Below are 21,310 nucleotides of genomic sequence, written 5' to 3'. Positions count from 1 at the left end.
AGCTTTGATAGGCGTCTACACTGTAGATGTTAAATCAGTATACCAAATTTTATCTATCTAGCTCTCTTCGTTTTGTAGTTATCTTGTTAAATTATATTCAAACAGCCGGATAGACAGATTTCCTTTGAGTGGATTTTGTTCAAAATTTGACGGTCTACTAATTTGGTGTAAAGACTGTATACCAAATTTCAACCTTCTACTTCTAAACGCTCTTGTATTAACTATGTTATAGACGGATAGACATGTTTTCAAAAATATATTTTTCGAATGCAGGAAGATCAAAAATATGGAGATTCATCAAAATGTAGAGTTCGAATTTTTTGACGATTAAAATACTTTATCTATACTTTGTATATGAGAAAGAGAAAAACATGATCTTCATTAAAACTTCAATACCCCCCCCCCCTCTCCCCGCCCGAAAAATAAAATATCTCAGAAAATATTTTGTATTTATATGAATGATGAATCATTAACTAAAGATGAATAGTTTTTGTTAATAAGTATAATAATAGATAATGATAAAGTATAATAATAGGTAATCTACATTTTTGTAGATTATTTTGTGTTACAAGCGTTATTCAATACTAATCCATGAATTTCAAATAAGCAAGAAAACAAAAGAAAACGAAGTTTCTATCACTCTTGATAATAAATATGAAAGTATGTGTCTGCGTGAGTTGGCACTTTAAAGGCCAGACAATTTCGGATATAGCTGCTAAATTTTGCACATTCACCATCGTGGACATGAAGTTATATCTAAACGATTTAACTGAAATTAAATATGATTAGAATATCCGGTTAACAAACTGATCGCCAAACGTAACAAGTATTAAAATATTGAGCAAGGTTTAAGAAAATAATAAGAAATTGTTCGGACCAATTACAATAATTAATGTATAAAAATTATCGACGGTAAGAGCATTTATTATCTGAATAAGTGGATTTTTTTAATTAAATCGTGACAATATCGAAGCTGTGTTTTCTCATAATCAGCTATTGACTTTTCAAAATAAGATGTGTTCAATAAAAGTTTACATTATTGTAGTGCATCAAACGATTTAATTGGTGCTTTTAAACAAGTTATTAGCTAATCATATTTCTAGATATTTGTCTCAAGCAATTTAATTGGTGTTTTTAACAAGTTATTAGCCAATCATATTGCCGGATATCTGTAAATGGATTAAAAAGAATGGTAGATGCTATCCCGAGAAATAATATATTTTATTGAATCTTCAAAAGTTATTACTTAGAAAACTTTTAAACACCATGAAGTATACATATAAGAATAAATTTATGAAGCTAATAAAATTAAAAGTAAGAAATTTCCATTTTATTTATTTTGGATTTTTTTAACTATAGTTCTTTTTAATCTATAATTAAACAATAAACTGGGCACGTTTTATATTTTTGTAAGACTTAAAATTAGAAATAGCCTTGAATATATTTTTTATAACAAGATTTTATAGAAGAGATTTTAAATATCTACTAATCAAATCAAACTGCCTAAAATAATTTACACCTTTAGCCGTTTTTAAAGAATTTTGATAAGATTCTATTAAATAAGAATTTAATTAATTGCAATCTACAGTTTCAGTAAGAACTACAATTCCCTATTCTGTATATTATATTCTATTGAATTAATATATACAGAAGAGTTTTCTAACGTAAAAGAATTGTTGATATTTAGTAAAGCGAATAGAAAATTAGGAAAGAGGGAAATTTACATCTTTCAACATTAGTGCGAAGATTCTATATCACCATAAATCAAAAACAATAGCGCGGAGACCGCGTTTTATCTCCATGGTAATTTATTGCATAACTCTCAACCGTTTCAGCAAATGTAAATGTCTGACGTATATTATTTTCTTAAAAATTATTAACTTCTGATGTATACATTTTTTTTTAATGTTATGCAATTATTTTTTATTTAAAAGCAAATCTTATGAATTTCTTCTTTTTTTTCAAATACCTTAAAATGTATAGTCAAGTTCTACTGTTTTTCAGTAATTTCTTTATATGAAGTTTTGTTTAGTATGTATTAAAGATGTATTAAATCGAGAATAATTTATTAATTGCCTAATTTTTGTATCGATGAATAGCACGAATCTTTAAAAAAGTTTTAGATTCATGTAATATGAGGAAAAATAAACATTACGATTATCGAGGAACGAAAAATAAATATCTGATAAATGAAAAGAATAGAAATTTAGAAATTCGATTGAATTATTTAAATAATTTAAGAATAATTCCCCTCTTAAACAAGACACACAGTAGTATTTTGGCTTTTAATAGTTTTTGGTTGACTTTAAGCCTCAAATAGACGTGTAAATCTGCTGTCAGAGAAAAATCTTGCAACTTTAAAGCGTAGTGCAGATATAATAGAGCTGTTAGAAACATGACTAAGTTGTAGTCGGATAATATTTTCCATACTTATCATAGCGGAGATATTTTTGGTAAATTAACCCCTTGAGCACAGATTCATTGGAAAAAATTCTTGCGTTTGGAATTGATTTAATTTATTGTTGTGCGGAATAGTAAAACAAGTCCCTTTTTCATGAACATTTTCGTTATTACTTTCGTAATAAATTATTTATGAAATTTTAGGGAAATCTAATTAAGTGCTTCAGTGAACCTTAATTAACAATTAAGGTTCACTGAAGCACTGGAAGAAACTTCCCCTTACAACTGATACAACAGAATTATACATGTTTAGTTTAGTTTGAGTTCGACTCTTCATGAGCTAGACAAAACAAGCGCTTGAAGAGTTTATCATCAAATGCATTCAAGGGGGGGGGTAAGTTTTATGAAGGAGAGAAATCCAGTCAGATGTGGCAAACGTTAAATTGCATCTACACTTAATTTATCAAAAGAAACTCATCTGATCACAATACAATTCTTACGTGTTCTCTGTGAACGCTTCAGAATCAGATTATAAAACACATATAAAATAACAGTAAAAAATAAAATGCAAAAATTTAAATTGCAGAATATAATAAAATAAATTTGAAAGGAGTTATTTTAATAATATATTCTTTTAACCTATTATTTTTATAACAATATTAATAATCTATTCTATCAATTGTCTGTATTAAACACTCTTAATAGAATCGAATCAAATAATGTCACAGTGCCTTAAAAACGTGACTAACTTGGTAAAAAGTTTTCTAATTAAAGGTTGACTTTCGCGGTAATTGAATTTCGATTTCACATTCTGTACGAAAATTGTTCAAATGATATAGAATAATTCTTTGGCTTTCAACAATGGAAAAAAATCACCTTATTGAATATTTGATGAGATAGTGAAAATGATTTGATTTTTAACAATCAAAAATATTGAAACTAATGCAAATTCTTTTTTAAATAATTGTCAAAATTGATAAAAAAATAGGATAATAAATTAATATTAATTTTTTTTAATATTTTGATGCAAATATTATTTTAGTTCAATAATATTTTGTAAAGTTATCTTCGAGAAAAGCCACAATCTTACTTATGTTTTAATTAATGGAAACTTTAATTGAATTATTAAAAATCTCTTCAATATGGAGGTGTACTTATCCACTAGATTTAGCATCAATTTTGGCAGTTCTAGACCAAACGGTCAGGTTTATAGCCACCCTGAGAAATAGACATTTATCTTTACTACTAGTAGAAAAATTCCATTTTCATTGTTTTCGCATGAAAAGAATGGAAAATGATTTCATTCCTTCATTCACGAAAGGAATGAATTGCCATTACTTTATTCATAATTCAAATCAAAAAGTAGGATGCTATCTTTATCATTTGTCTCAAAAATAGCTTCCATATATATAATATAATATAATATTGTATTGTATTCATTTACGGAATCATACTATTTATAATAAAATATTTACGTTCTTTGAATTTTTTAATCTCTTTGAAATTTAATTCCATTACTCATATGTACTAGCTTAAATATGAATTTATCAGGTGTATTAATTATTTTCTTCAATTGATTAAATTTAGTAAAACCTCATTCAAGGGAATTTATAAATATATATAAATGAAATGGACATATATAAATGAAAAGACGAAATATGAGCATTTCGATAAACAACTTTGATTATTTGAAATTTTGATGCTATTAATATGCAAATTTATTTAAAGGTAATAACTGAAATTTTTTTTTTAAAAATAGTATCAGTGTATTATAAAATTATTGAAAATAATGAACATATTTTTAATTTAAGTATTTATCATATAATCTTGTACATTGTATAATTATCACATGTATCATATATGAATTGAGGATATATCATATGTATTTTGAAGATCTTAAACATTAATCTTACGTTTTTTAATTTATACGATTTATGCTCATACAGAAAAGCTTTTAATTATACATTATTTAACCGTTTTCTGATGTATTCATTACATATAATTGCAACGTTACATTACACAAGTGCAACGTTATGAATTCAGTTTTTACTAAAAATAGTGTTTTGATATTTTTTAAAAAATAAACAGTAGAGTAATAATGGAAAAAAATATATGAAATCGGGAATGATATGCTTATTAACCAGACCAGTTCTGTAAAATGATTCTTTATATTGTCCATTCAAGCAATTCTGTTCGTTCTGGCGTCATTTTTAAAAGTCGAAGTGTAAAAGAGGGCTATCCAATCTCCTATTTCCTAAGAATTAGGAATAGGAGATTTGCAAAGTGTAAAAAGAGGATAAAGACATATAACAGAAGTTGTGCGTTCTTTACGTTGTATAACGAAATGCATTTTTATTACAATGGTTACGTATGAACCGGATCTGTGATGAAACGACGCATGAATACAAACGAGGTATAAATAGGAAAATGCATAAATAGCCTTTATTGTATAGAGAAAAGATTATTACTGCCGCTTTTGATAAAGACCTTTCATTCTTCAAAGATGTATGCGGATGTGATTTAGAAGTTAGAAATCAACTCAATTTTTGCTAAATCATGATTCATCTGATATCCGGAATCTCACCAATCAAAGCTACGTATATGTCTAGACACATTTTTGCTGTCCTTTTCTTATCATTTCATCGATCGAAAATTTCTTCTTTTTGTTAATATCATTCACGTAAAGCATCGCACTAGTTATTTTCGAAAATTGTTTCATTTTTATTTGTTGAAAGTTACGGTTTTCCATTATTTCTTTTATTTTGAAATAAGAGTTTTTCTTCCTTATATTCTTTGAAGCGTATGTTTTTTTCTTCTTTCGAAATGTATGATTTTTTAAAATTCTTTTTATCTTGTGTTCTTATTTTTATTTGAAAAGTTAATGTTTTTAATTCTATCAAGTTTATTTTTTTAAACGTATAATTTTTCATTCTTTCCTCTTTGTTCTTTGAAGCTAAAGTATTTTCGTTTTATATTTTCTTTACTTTTCTGCAATTACAAATAAGAAAAAAAAAATTAAATTGAATATAAATAGAATACTGACAAATTTTGTCATTTCGGTACCATTCACTATGGTAAAAAAATAAATAATAAAATTAAAAAATATTTATCTGTTTGTGAACTCGATAGTCAACAAGAGTTCTTTCACCTTTCTCTTGAATGTATACAATGAGAAATTTTATGCATATTTGTGTTGCGTTCTGCAGTTAGAAAATATATCATTTTTTGAATTTTTTTTTTATTTCTAAGATTTGATATGAACTTATATTCAAGATGTAAAGAACATAGAATGAACTAACATGCTGAATTTTATAGTTGTTGTGTGCACATATTTAAGAATAAACAAATTGGCAGACTATTAAAGCGTCGGTATATTTGGCACTGAAATAAGAATCAATTTAGGATTTTACTAGCGGAATCATGTTCACTTGCGCAAGGATAAACGGACAGATACACAAACAGATTTACCATTAATGAATTTCATCTAAAATTTGAAGATCCTGGTGCACCGATAAAGTTCCAAATTTATTTGTCTATTCTATTCTGTTCAGTTTTGAGTTATTGTTTTCACAGACAGATAAACATGTAGGAGGGTGGATCGGCATCCAAAATATTACGTTTTCAGATCTATGAATAACTAAAATGTGATGATTCATCTGAGACAAGGCCAATTCCCTTGGTGATTTACATTTATGCAGTTTCTTTGTATGCATAGGATGCAATAAATAATAATAATAATAATAATAAAATGTTAAATGGGAGAAATTTGGCACGTGGTCTTACCGCAAAAATTATCTCTCTATATGAAATTATGGGTCATATTTATTAAACAAAAAAATATTGATCTTGCCACAAAAATTATCTCTCTGTATGAAATTATGGGTCATATTTATTAAACAGAAAACTGCATTTCTAAAATTTATAAACAATTATCTTGCATTATGCTGAGTTAGAAAACATTGCAAAATTTTTCCAACATGCGTGTTATCATTAATGTCAAGTGAAAAAACATCTGTTCTATGTATTTTTAATTGAAAGATGAAACCGACTTTCGATATATATATAATATAATATATGTGTGTGTGTGTGTGTGTAATGATATATCTTTATCTAATTTAATCACAATTGAATTCCTAATTTTTATCTTAATTTAACCTGTATTAACTTCATTCTAAAATATTCTCTTATTTCCTGATCCAATTACACTTTTTATTTAATTAATGCCCCACGTACTCTATAAAATTACAAGTCTCAACAGGTTCCCACGCTCCGAGTAAAGGGATAAAAATCCTTAATGTTTACCACATTCTTTTAAAGATATCTAAATTTCACTATTTTAAATTTACACTTATCAAAGAAATCTCTATCAAAGTCTCATGGTAAAATCAGTGAAGGAAAAAATGTTGGCCTCTTTTGTTCTTGTATCGCGATATAGACTGTTGCCTCTTTTCGATTCTTCCTAATATGCTTCCAGTGATGGAATAAATCAGTTTTAAAATTTTCTAAAACTTCTATTCTGCGACGTAACTGCTGAAATATGTTTACGTTATATATATAATGTAATATCATATAAGCCGTTGCATTTTGACCGTCACTCTGATTCTGCTTCCTGTGAAACTCTCATATGTATTCTCATTATTAAAAATAAAAATATTCGCATTTCGAGAAAAAAAATTATAACAGCAAGCATATTGACACACGCACACGCACACGCACACGCACACGCACACGCACACGCACACGCACACGCACACGCACGCACACACACACACACACACACACACACGCACACGCACACGCACACGCACGCACACACACACACACACACACACACACACACACACACACACACACACACACATTTTTATTCCGACTAATATAATGTATCTAACATCAATCCTATGATATTAAAAACCAATCTAATCAATTCCACTAATCGTATAAGCGAAAAGGTTCTTTTGGATATTTCTCAAGGACTCGTTGATATTAAAAGATAACGACTGGTTGCATAACCTATAAATACAATCCTTTTTGACCCAAGGTGCAATTGATATTCTGTATATGGAAGTAAGCAATCTCGGATTTTCCACGTCTTCTAAGATTTCTTCCTCTTTCTTTTTCTTTCTCTTCTGAGAGCATTTTCAGCAGTAATCCTTTTATACAAGATATTTATACCTGATAAAGCTTCCTCCATTATTTTAACTGCTTAAACATACTCTGCAGATCTAATTAACTGATTCAATCGACCGCGAATAATATTTATTTACAACTTAAATCTCAGAGCACGAACTCAGGCTTAAAATAAACTTGTCGTTATCTAGTATAAATAACTAAATATAATATCTTTGGAAGTAATGAAATAAGCAAACGAATGAATAAAATAACAAACAAATAAATACAATAAATAAAGATCAAATTAAATGATACAAATTAAAATTTTGGATATAATTTCTTATGGTGTATAAATTATGGAAATTCAGAATTACCCCAGCTATTTCATTTGATCATCTTATATAAAATAACATTTAATTTTATGAATATTGTTGTTGTTTCTAATGGCACTTGCCATGGACATGCTCACTGACGAAGTCAGCGATTTTAAGCCAAGTGAGCGTCTCTTGTTTTAGTAGCGACAACTAGAGCCAAGAGTACGTCTTGGCTACTCACGCATCACATTTGCTTGCACGCACAACCTCTTTTTTACAGAGGGGCACATTCACACATTTCACAGAGAGAACAGATGAAGAACAACCATGCCCGAACCGGGACTCGAACCCAGGACGCCCAGGTCACGGGGAAGACGTGCTACCCCTAAGCCAGGAAACCTGCAATTTTTATGAATATAAAGCTAAATAGTAAAATATCCGAGACAGTTTTGCCATAATTTCAGAGAAAATCATTGTGAGAAATATAATAATAAATCCATATAAACTAATTCAAAATTATAATAAAAATATTAAACATTTGTGAAAACTTTCTGCTTTCCCCTTTTTAATAATATCCCTCTGATAGCATTAAAGTTCTCAATGTCTTCGAATGAAATTTCGAATTTCTGAATAATTTCATCATTAAACTATTTACATAAATAAATATTAAGTTTTTGAGTGGTTGATTATTTGATATAATGAAATATACCGTACGAAATTATTCAGAAATTCTAAATTTCATTCAAAGATATCGAACATTTTAATGCTGAGGGATATTATTAAAAAGGGGAGAGCAGAAATGTTTAGTTTAATCTTTTTATAGCATTTTTGAGTTAATTTTTATGGCCTTATTATTTTATTTCTCGCAATGTTTTGCTCTTAAATTACGGCGAAACTGTCTCAGATATTTTACAATTTAACTTTATATTCATAAAATTAAATGTTATTTTATGTAAGATAATCAAATGAAATAGCTGGGATAATTCTGAATTTTCATAGTTTATCCCAGATAGAAATAATCTCTTGTATTTATCGTGAATTAGAATTAAATGTCTTGTATTTTTTTTTCAAAAGTAAATAGACATACTAAGAAATTTTGATTTAACTTTGGAAAAAATTTAATTTTAAAGAAAATTAATTCCTTTTTCCTGACTTTTATGTATGCCTATAAAATTGTCAAACGTCAAAAATTAAAAGAAATATTCTAAATTTTTTTCCCTCTCCAAAGAATTTAAACCCACATTGTAAAAACCGTAATTGTCGAATATATAAGCTTGAGAATGAAATCCGTTATTTACCACTTTAAAATAAAGGCATCCAGAAGGTTTTGTAATCTTTAGTAATGCTTTCACCTTTTAATTTCTACCTTTACTATGTACTAAAAATATTTTGAGATTTTTGTAGCAAATGTGCAAAGTTTGAAATAATCTTACGTAATAATGATCTTCTTCAAATCTTCGTACAATGACTTGCATAAGTTGTTTTCGTAATCGGGGTGTATAATGGCATGTAAACAGACACTTAAGAATGAAATGGATTGCCTAGAAGCGAAGATAAGAGATAGCTTTTTCTTTAAGAGCTGATCAATAAATATTTTAAGATATGTAGGCGCCAAAGCACTTACTAAAGTTAGATTAAGCGTTTGATCTTATTTCTGGCAATATCATTGTGCTCCTTACTTTATCAATTACCAGGTGCTGAACCATTTTGATATCTGAAACCAAATCTTGCAAAATCACTAAATCTCTTCTCTTCCCAATTTCGTAATGTACTTTGAAACATCAACAATTGAAAGAATATGAATAACAAATATCAAAAATTTATAACATTAAAAATATTTTTAGGTAGAATATATATTTTTAAGATTACATATTTATATATGAAATTATTTTAATTTCAGATATTTTTAACAAATATTTTAAAGTTCTAGATAAAGAAGGTAAATATACGAGATTCTGATATTAATATTTTAAATAAACAAATCTCTATTTAAAAATAATTTGTTAAACAAAAGAGCTAGTTCTGTAGCTCCAATAACTAGTCAGATGTCGAAAATAAGGTGCCATTTAAATATGACAGCAATAATTACCTACGCCACCACCCATATTTTTGAGGGAAAAAATAACAAAGTATTTTATTGTACATTCACTGAAATTTTCTTAGCAATCCCTTTTCGAGTACCACAATACCAATTTTGTTAGTTTTTATTTCAAATGAAGTTTCATTACCTCTTAGATCAATGCTAGCCAACCACTTCCCACTCTCTAGTTTTGAAATATATTGCAAAACAAACGTTGATACAATCCCTACCTTCAACAACAGCCCGATTTCACCAATTTTATTTGCTATGTTATCTTATTACTTTCCGAGCATAGATAAGTAGAATTTACTATGTTTAGTGTAGAAGTGTTCTTAAAATATTAATTTCATTTGGTCAGATAAAATGTAGTTCATAAAACATCTTCACAATCAAAAAATGTTTTTAATTGCAAATAAACTCCTAGTCACTGGAAACGGTTAGAATGCATTGAATTTTGATGTACCTTTAGGAATTTTCTTCCTTGTGATTAATTTCTTACTATTAATTTTATTTTAGGTTAATTTTTTCATCATGTGTTTTTAAAAATTTAGTACTGTTTTTAGATAATCAATTTTAAGACATTCTGATAAGCTTTTAGACCATAAAAGATAATTAAAGAAAAAGTCATCCCTGTGAGAAAGACATAATATAGTTAATTCAGAATGCAATGTCTTGTGCACTTTAATTCGCGAACAATTTCAAGAAAAAAAAATGTTACAACTCTTTATAGGATTCGTATTAATTTCATTTCCTTGATGAAATATTTTTGCCTTTATATTACTACTACTTTTTATCGTCATATATATATATATATATATATATATATATACATATATATATAATGTAATGATATTTCTAAATAATATAACAATAATATTTATATAAATGATGTGTATTATAAGTTGTATTTATTCTATATCATATTTATTAATATAATGACTTCATAAGAATATAATATACTGTAAAAATTAGGCAAATGGCAATAAGACTAAGAGATATTTTGATACATGGTGTGGAAAAAACCTTCTTATTTTAACTATTTGTTTTTCTTAAAATATTATCCTTTCAATCCAAAGTTTCTCAATACAGTACAATACATATATTTTCTATCATATAATCTTAATAATCAGCAGTCATCTATGCTGGAGAGGGATATTTGTAGTTGATATGCCGTAATAAGTTATTCATCAATGCGAATCATACCGATTTTATCGATAAAAGCTATCAGAATTCATAGCTGAATCAGATGAGTGTTTTGGGAAAATTTTTTCTTTTGAATTACAGATTCGGTATATAGAAAAGAATGATTTCGGATCTATTAGAAGAGAAATGACAATCACCAATACCAACTAATTATAACAAATATTAACTTTGTTACTTTTTGGAAATATATTCGTGACTATATATGCCATCTTAATTTTTCACTAGTGCTGATTTATGCAAAACATTTCCTCTTGGCTAAGGAGACAAAACGATTGTCTCCTTGAGTGATTGACGATTCAATTGTAGTATTTAAATGAGCTCTGAATTTTTTAAACATTGGTTTGTCTGTGATAAATTTGATGTGTAATAAATCCTACGAACACGTGTTTCTTGCACCGAACGTAAACAATACCATCAAGCTGATTCATTAGCAATTCAGGAAGTGTTCACCTATCTCCATAGAAGGTCGTGATGAATTTCTGGAAAAACCATAAGATTTTTCTCGTCTCAAATTTCAATGTGGAATAGAAAAAAAAAGTGCAAAACATAAAGTATTATACTTTTTTAAGTTTTTTTACTTAATATTGAACGCTATTTCAGAAATGATAAATTCTGCTGTTTCTCATTGATGCATTCAACTTTTTTTCCCAAGCCTTTCTAACAAATATTAATGCATCACTCAATTTATACCTAAATCGATTTAATATAATAGGATTAATTAAAATTGACTATATGCATTTAAAACAATATCATTTTAATCAGCATCCTTCAATTATACATATTTTATCATTGTTTTATAAGCTGAAAATTATCTATATTTGATTAGGAATAGTTTCACTAATCGTCTTCACTTGCGGAAAATATACATTATTTAACTGTCGAAATGCGTGAAATATAGCTACTTTGACTAAATACTTAATAAATTATTAAAATTTGCACGCGCGCGCACACACACACACACACACGCACACGCACACACACACTTTTATTGTTAGTAGAGATTATAAATTCACTATATCATAAATATTTTAAAATTTAAATTGATAAGACAAGATATTGCTGCGATATTCAAGGGGTTTCGATATAAAAAAATGAGTTTGATATAAAATATCTATTTTCAGATTCTTAATCTTTAAGTACATGAATGAATATACTTTTTCTAATTGAAAATTATTGAGAAATTGGTATTTCCGTTGTATTCGTCTATGAGGCGAATACAAATTAAACTACCTTTGTAACTGAAGTCATCATAGAAACTGTCAAACGTTTAAAATCAGTTACATGAATAGAAAAAAAAAACCATCCTTTGGTGCTTTACCTTCTAATCTGACAGTGAACTCACGTGACTCCATTTCGTGATACAACTCAACAGTATTTGTACAGACCACCTGAAATGAACAGGATTTCACTTCACGCGCTTATGTTGATCGAGCGTGCGTACCGTTGTCATCGACGCCTGAAATTTAAAATAGATAAAATCGTTTAAATAGATAATCACATGTTTGGTTTCATACCCAAACAGTTTCTTCGATGAATCTTTTTTAGTTCATGCTTTGATTTTTATTTGGTGATGGATATTGTCAAATACAATCAATCGAAGATTATCTTATTTGACTAAATTTAAATTCCTGTCTTGGCGTTATCTCACATTCTTACCATTTTTCACAGAAGCACTAAGAGTGCTTTTTATCGTAACGTTTAATATGCAGCGATGAAAAATTTCAGTCTGTAGCTACTGGTATTTATCCTAATGTTAACAGCCTAAAGTTCATTGGCAAAACGGCTTTAATCTACAGGTCAATTTCCTTACTTTCTTAAGCACTTTAGAGAAAGAAGAGTTTCAGTTTGAGATTTGAGATGACGAGAGGACTTTTGTATAGACTCCTTCGAATAATTTTAAAGCAATAAAAACAAGAATAAATTGATTATGTACTGTTAAACTGAAATTAAAATGCATTATTAAGGATAAAATTATCTTTCAAAAAAGATTTCATAAAAATCTTATGTTTTAATTTTAGTAGGTAGATTCCTATAGGTAGACTATTGCAAGACTTGAGGAAAATTTCTTCACTTCTTCTCAAATAATGGTCCCTAGAACTCCAAAACACCCATCGTTCAAACGTTTATTTACAATAATAATAATAATATCTGTATGTATAACGCTTTACCCATGTTATCTTAAAACAAGATAACTATAGTAATGTTGTTTGGATTTTAACTGGCTTAGAATATGTTGTTAGAAATGTAAACATTTCGGACGAGTTCATAAATGACCCATCTAGTTCAGAGGGAGCGAAAATGGTGTGGGGGCTGGAATTTTTCTTTCGCTATAACTTTCTTAATATTGAAGACAGAAAAATAAATCCAATCAGCCGAATTAGTGCTTCATTAAGAAGAACAATTTTTGGATTTAAATTTTTTCCGATAACTGCAATATCTTAAAAGTTAGGGGCTGAAAAGTGATTTTCACGCCTTAATTTTGACTGTTTCTAATATTAACAATTTATGTTACCAAATAACTCAGATGCAAAGAAATCATTTCTTTCTTCGTTCAATTCCGATTTACTACAAATCATTGAAATCGTTCAATTTCTATAAGAACACATGACAACATTTTTCGAAATCTCTATTTTCAGCTCGCACACCAATACTGTTATACTAAATTTTCTTTTTCAGCTTAATAGCTTAGCTTTTATACTTTAAAATCAGTTTAATTTTTATACGGAAAGAAATACTTTGAAATATTTTTTTAATAATAGCTGAATTTAGATTTTACAAAATAAATGTCACTTGGCTGACCATGAATTCAAGAAATGACAAGAAAACTGAGAATTCAGTAGAACTTCCCGTTTTCTTGAATGAATCGATGCTGCAATTAATGATCAGCTCAGCAAATATAAGCTACTCGGCAGGCGATGCGGAGATAATCCATACATCATTATTTTCAAGGCTATTCTAATTATTCATTTCTTATCATTCGACAACCAGTTACTAAATGACATTTAAGATACTGTCGAAAGGTGAATGACATGTCTGATTTAAGACTGCAGTTCCTACCGGTATATTTCTAATAAAATGAGAAACAGAAAAAAAAAGTTGCTGCTACTAGCCTTGCTAATCAAAGCAAATTCACGCTCTAATAGATACAAATGATTATGACGGGAAAAAAAAATAACACCGACGAGAGTTAAATGCAGACACGCTCGAGTAAAGTAGTTCTGAAAGAACAAAGGTTGAATGACCAAGATTATTCAGAACAATGAATTGATATTGATAAAGCATTAACCGATGGAAAGTTCTTTTTACTAAAAAAAATATCTCTCGGATAATAGCAATCGTTTATTTTAATACCTTCGCTAAAGAGAACTGATTTTGATTTTTAGCTTTCTTATTGATTAATGACTTGTTAAAATGCATAAATGCATGGCGGTAGGATGTTTTACTGAATTAGAGAACGATATCAGAAATAATCATAAATTTGTTTTAAACAAATCTTAGATTTAATAAATCTTACACATGGAAAACATGCAAAAGTTTAATTCATTTATATTAGCGCCTTGTTTTAAAGCATCACTAGGACTATTTTGGGACGAACCTCGTAATTTTGAAAAATGGCCAGAAGACGAGGATGACACTTGACCTAGCCCCCCCCCCTCCTTTTCCACCTTCCGCACCTTACAAGTGGAACGACGTTTGACCCCAACGGATGTAAGGTGCACCAAACTTGCTTACATGATGATTCTTCGGTGGAATCGGGTCTCAGACCTGAAACCCTCCGGTTTCGAAGCTAAAACCTTACCATCGCGGTTCTGAAAACATGCAGAAGGGAAGACGGAAGTTAAAAGATGAAAGAAAAATTGATGTTTTTGAGCAGATATATTTATAGAAATCTTTTAATAAAATCTTTAAGATACAATTTAATAGTAAAAACTGGTTTCAATGATTTCTGTATAGCCATTCCAAAGAGGCATTTCTTTAAATGTAAATTCTATGGATTCCATTGCAATATTCTAGTCATATAAGCTTGAATAGACTATTGTTCCAGTATGCCCACAATATTTCATTACAGAAGACAAGTAGAAGTATTTCATTGAATTGGAAGACATTTACATGTAAAACTGATGAAAACAATGGTGAGGCTATACTGGTGTTTCATGTTTCAGCAAAGTCGCAAATATCCATGTATTATAATTGTTTATACTTGAAATGCCCACATTTGAATAAAACAATATTTATCAAACAAGCGGAAGCGAAGTCGCTGTCTCGTATTTGGGAATCAATTTATTACTATGATGTCAATCAAATAAAATAAATATATTTAAATTTCTGAAACATTCTTATTAGAATTGTTTATAAACCATAAAATATCTCATTTCAATAGGATGTTACTTAAATTTTTTTAAATGCGATTTTTCTTTTCTTTTAGCTATAATTAAGTTGATAAACAAGGAAAATAAATTATTTAAAAATATTTTCATGATTTATAAGAATTTTAGCTATCAAAATTTCATTTGGTTGTGGTCATTGTTTTAAATTTGATGAAAAAAAAAAACATGAATACTTCGAAGTTCTTTTATCATATTTGATTTTCTCTTATTCCAAAATCCACAAAATATTATAATTGAATTCGTATCTCTAAAAACTAATTTATAAATCTAATTTATGTATTTTTATTCTATTTACTAGAAAGTATTTTAGAGGGGAATATGCAAGTATTAAAATTTCAGAAAACACTAAAAGCCCCTCATATAAAAATATGCATAATTTTGCAAAATAATTGGAAACTTATGTTCATTATAACATCAATGCAATTTTAATGCAATATAACATTTGTAATCATGAAGTTTCATTTTTACACACAGAAACGTCATATTCCTTAATAATAAACTGAATTTTTGTATTCGTTCTAGAATATGAAAATAAAGTTTCATTTTATTATGAGATTGACCACTTTTAATAAGAATAAAGATAAAAAATAGGGACAAATGAAATAACATTGAGTTTTATTATTTAATATATAAATGTTATTTCAGATACATTGCTTTCTTAAAATAATATTTTCATATGTGTTGAGGTATTTCTCATAACGAAAAAAGAAATAATGTATGATCATTTCAATTACACTTTCAATATGATTAAACAAACAAAGAAACATTATAAAAAAACTTAAAATACTTTTCTTAACTCATTTTGATCACATTCACAATGATTTAGTTGATTATTCATGACTGATTACTCATTGTAATAGCTTGGATATACTCGTATTTAAGTAAATTGTAAATGTATAAAAATTCAAATATATTACTTATATAATTTGAGGTTGATTAATCTAAAAAAGTCTACAGAGATATTATCAGAAAGTGCAAGAATAAGTTTTGAAATGCAAAATTAAGGGGAAAAAACCTTCTAGCAAAATTCACATATTCTGTACTTTGTAAACCGATAATAATAGATAAAAGTTACTTAATATATCAAATGTTGATGTGAAGTATTTCCTGTCTATAAGTCTGCGTGACTGTCTATAAGATGTAATAATTATACAAAGCAATTAAACCAACATATAAAATGTTTCAATTCGTAGAATAAATAATTACTTTAAGATATTAATATCTGAGGTACTAATCTCTTGAAGTATGTATTAGGTTTTGGACCACTGCATTTAACAAATTATTGTGTTTTTCACTTTGAAATAATGTGGAGGGATAATCTACTGCATTGTATTGTATTATCGAATAAAAAATCATTATTAATATTTATCATTAATACTAATGGTAATCATTATTATTAATCATTAGTAATCTTTAACATTATTAGTGGTATATTACCATCATCAGGCTATGCTAATAATACACTGATGATGGTAATTCGTACCGATATTTGTTTTAGAGTGGCTTTTATGTTTTTAAAAATGCTTTTATGTTACAGGAACTTTGTTCGCTCTCCGTTTATTGGGACCCACTTTAGGATTTTTGCTGTCCTCCCTCTGTTTGAATTTCTACGAAGATCCTTTTTGTAAGTAAAATAATCATCATATACTTCTGAATTAAAATAATCTCACGTTATTTTCTGTGCAATAAAAAAAATCCTTACAATCAAAGGCAAATAAAATTGTAAATGGCTGCATTACCAATAATTGATATACTGAGTGTTTATTTTTTTTTAAAACTAAGGAATTTTATGAAATTCAGAAATTTTTATTTTAGACATAAAATTTCATTATGCAGAATATCCATGTTAAAATTTTAAATTTAAAAATTAATTAAAATTTTGGGTTCTGGTCAAATATATAAATTGCTTTTAAATATAAAAGAGTTATATTGAAGACTATTTATATGAAATGTTTCAATCTCACCTACTGTTCCTCATTTTCTTCAGTATGAACTCTATTTGAATATAAATGAAGTATTAAATTATATAATAGTATTTGAAATATTAAATGCATTTTTTAATGTTTTATTTAAAGGAATTGAATTCTTTGAAATTAATTATTTTCCACTTTCATTTCTTTTAAAATTATTTCAATAAAAAAAAAATGTTAATTTTTTCTGTAAATGAGTAACTGAAATTTCTTTTTCACATTCAACAAACATTCATGAAGTTATCTTGGTATTCTAATTATCGTTCTGATAAAATGCATCAGATCTTAGTTTTGGCAAATTTGTTCTATAACTTTAAATAATTGCATATACATAACAAATTTTTAATCCAGCACTTATAGCGTTTTTTCTTACTATCGGAATTATTTTTTTTAATAATTTAAAATTTCTTCCAACTTTCATTAACTATCTGATTATATATCTCATTAACTTTCTTTTCATTAAATATCTAACTTTCTTTTCATAACTTTTTATGACTTCACTTAATAGGACCAATTCTTAAAGAATAATGTCGCTAAGGAGCATTGCATTTCTTATTTTTGGATAATGCCTCCTTTTATTTGAAACTTTTTCTGAAATCAAGCATTCAGAAACAATTTTTGTCAATCAGAAAAATATTAAATAAAAAAAATAATTTTTTAGTTAAATATTTTTTAACAAAATTGGATTATTTTTAAAAGTTAATTTCTGTTGATTAATCATTTTTATAAATTCCACTTTTGTGTTTCAGACGATCCTGGATACGGAACAAAGGATCCACGATGGATTGGAGCGTGGTGGTTAGGTTTCATCATTCTTGGTTTTGCCATTTTTATTTTCTCCCTCCCAATGATATTATTTCCGAAAAGATTTCCTGGAAAGAAACTTTCCACGGCCCCTAAGAAGAAACAAGAAGAAACAAAATCACCAATAGAGCAACTGAAGGGTAAAAGTCTTGCTTGAACTTCATTGTTTGCGAACGGTACACCAAAAATAGCACGAAGATAAAATATTTATTCAACTAGCGAGAAGATTTGTCCGCGACTTTTTCTTATAATTCAGTTTTGTAGCCTGATTCGTGCTTATCTTTATTGTACAGGGTAAAGAACAAAGCAGGAATTTTGCAGATATTTCCCTAAACCGACTAGGTTCAAAATTGTTCATTATACGTTTTGGGTCTAAAGGTTGTTCACTGAAATGCGGTAAATTCTTGAGTTATTACATATACATATATTCAAAAATAGAAAATGTTGTGAAAAATTTGCCTAAATTCACGAATTTAACTTTTCTTTAAAGAAAGAGATCCGTACAAGGACGATTGAACCACTTCTGAAATAAAACTAAGGAATTTATTTTAACGTAAAACGTTAACAGCTCGTAATCATATAAAAAAAATAATACATAACACACATTTTAGAACATTTAACACCACGCCACACATCCTTTTCAAGAGTTCATGTGGCTCTTTCCCGTTTGTTAAAGATGTAGGTGGACTTGATTAAAAAAAGAAAAGAAAAAATTACACTGCAATAATTTGGAAAAAAAAACATACAAATGACAAAATATGAATACATATAACAGCATACTAAGCAATCTCTTTCGTACTGATAATTACATCTACTACTCCCTACAGCCGACCGCTGTGTAAGCGAGCCTGAAATTCATTATACCAAATGATGCCAAATGTCCTCCTACTGGAGTAGGCGGAAGCTTTGAAAGTGAGGAAATTCAACTCAGTGTGGGCCTCGTAGTTTGACAGTAGTTCAGAATTACGGTGCCCATTCTAAAATAACTCTAATATTTATTTAAAACGGGATGTTAATATAGCTAAACTATATTCAGAGTAAGTGCATGATTATAGCACAAGAACTATGGATGGAGTCTTAAAGGACTGGTCATGGTGTTCATCCATCGTGATGGATGGATGGATGAAAATGGGAGGCTTCATTGATAACCTTTCTGTGGCCATTATCTGTCAGTGGTGATCACTTGAAGCTCTATCCATAGCCATCACCGACAGTGATTAACTCATCTCGCATTAGAATGAAGGTAATTTTACCCCAGTCACAATCTATGCCAGAATAAGCGAGAAAGCTCTTATTTATAAGACGGCTTCTCATCCATTTGTTTGGGGCGCCTCTTACTCCAAAGTAAATAGTTTTAAAATGAAATAGATACACTGCAATGAAAAAAAGGGATATTATGGTATACCACAAAATATCTAGTTAGAGAGCTGATATGTTCAGTTCCACCTGCCATTCGATCACAGTATTCTTCATTTTTTTTTCTTTACGTGTCTGCGTTTCATAATATTGTCACACTTTAATCAACATCCATTAAATTATTAATCCTTTTTTTAAGGGAAAAATGTTTGTTTTTATTTTTCTGAGAACTGGAAATAAATAAAACTATGAGTTTAAATAAGGCAAAACATTTCCATAAAGTAAATTTTGATTAACAACAATCGATTGAAACTATTAGACATCTATTAAAATGTGGATCAATGACATCTTAAGGTTTCCTTAAAATGTTATCAATTCTTATTTTGTAGATTATTAATAAAAAAAACATTTCTAGATACTTTTTTTTGGTACTTTTCCGTTAGCAGGGGGCAAATGTCGCCAATTGTGAACCAAACGCGAATTTGGCGGAATTCTACATTATTTGGCGATTTTTCTCTTGCGCCCGGCTAACGGATTATGAAACAAATGCGAATTTGGAGTAAGAAATTTGGTAGAATTCTACATTATTTGCCGATTTTTTGCTTGCACCCGGCTAACGGAAAAGTACCTTTTTTGTCATACAATTTTTATATTTTATGACTGAGATTATTTCTTTAATTAATGTTAATGCTTTCAATAAACTACATGATCACAATTTTTTACTTCTCATATGCTTATAATAATATTTAATATTTTTAAAAGGCTTTCTGTTCAATGTTATAATTTAATCAATACTGTATGATAATATTTTAAATTTTCCTTTTATTTTTTTCAGACATGTGGAAAGCCATGAAACGTTTGAGCAAGAACCCAATTTTGATTTGCCATTATTTAGGAGGAGTTCTAAGGTTAAATGGAATCGTAGGATATTATGTATTATTACCTAAGTATATGGAAATGCAGTTTAAGCAGTCAGCTTCCAAAGCCAGTCTTTATTCAGGTATTGCATTAAATACAATTCGTATCCATCTCTTATAGAATATGGGATTAATGGTGTAGTATATGGGTTTTTATTAATAAGAACATGAATAATTATTAATAATTAGAAATAAGACTTATTCAAAAGTCCTATTCCCAGTTTGAAAAGCAGTTATTCTTGCATTAAGACATTCGGACTTAAAGATGTATCTTTTTTCAATTGCAATCAGCTTAGATGGGTGTCCATTAGGGAATTTTTCGATGAATTGTAATTATTGATAACTCTTGGGATAGAGAAATACTTCTTTCAACTTTCTTGCCAATTTCTCTAAGAGTTTTACTTCCATTCTTTTATTTAATCATTTTCTCAGGAGTAATCACTTTTCTTCCCAAATACATTTTAATTTTAATTCAATTTATTTTTCAAACTCACCGAAAATGTAATATTTTAAATTTATTTACTTCCATTAAATAAATATTTGCAAGAATGTCGAAGTCTAAATTGTGAATATTCTTTTATCATATTTATATGCCAATGTTTTCTGATAGCTATTCTTGTAATTTTTAAGTAAATATTTAAAAAAAAAGCAATGAGTGCTACAGTTTTGAAATTTTTATGTAAATATGATATATATGGAATAAAATAAATAAAAATGAAATTAATATTATCAATATAATATGAATTTTTTAATATTTCAATATTTA

The 21,310-nt window shown here is 28.1% G+C and overlaps 1 protein-coding gene across 3 annotated transcripts in view; it reads left to right on the top strand.

Annotated features, from left to right (window-relative positions):
- The window catches only part of LOC129980873 (solute carrier organic anion transporter family member 74D-like), an 81,991-nt gene that overhangs the window by 40,374 nt on the left and 20,307 nt on the right, over positions 1-21,310 (top strand). For all 3 annotated transcript variants that reach the window (XM_056091322.1, XM_056091321.1, XM_056091323.1), the window contains 3 exons: positions 17,035-17,121; positions 18,217-18,411; positions 20,463-20,627. In XM_056091322.1, coding sequence (XP_055947297.1) covers positions 17,035-17,121; positions 18,217-18,411; positions 20,463-20,627 — 447 coding nt within the window. The remainder of the gene's footprint in view (positions 1-17,034; positions 17,122-18,216; positions 18,412-20,462; positions 20,628-21,310) is intronic.

Source organism: Argiope bruennichi, chromosome 8 (assembly GCF_947563725.1).
Source record: "Argiope bruennichi chromosome 8, qqArgBrue1.1, whole genome shotgun sequence".
Classification (NCBI taxonomy): Eukaryota; Metazoa; Arthropoda; class Arachnida; order Araneae; family Araneidae; genus Argiope; species Argiope bruennichi.
This window is presented reverse-complemented; position numbering and strand designations above follow the sequence as displayed.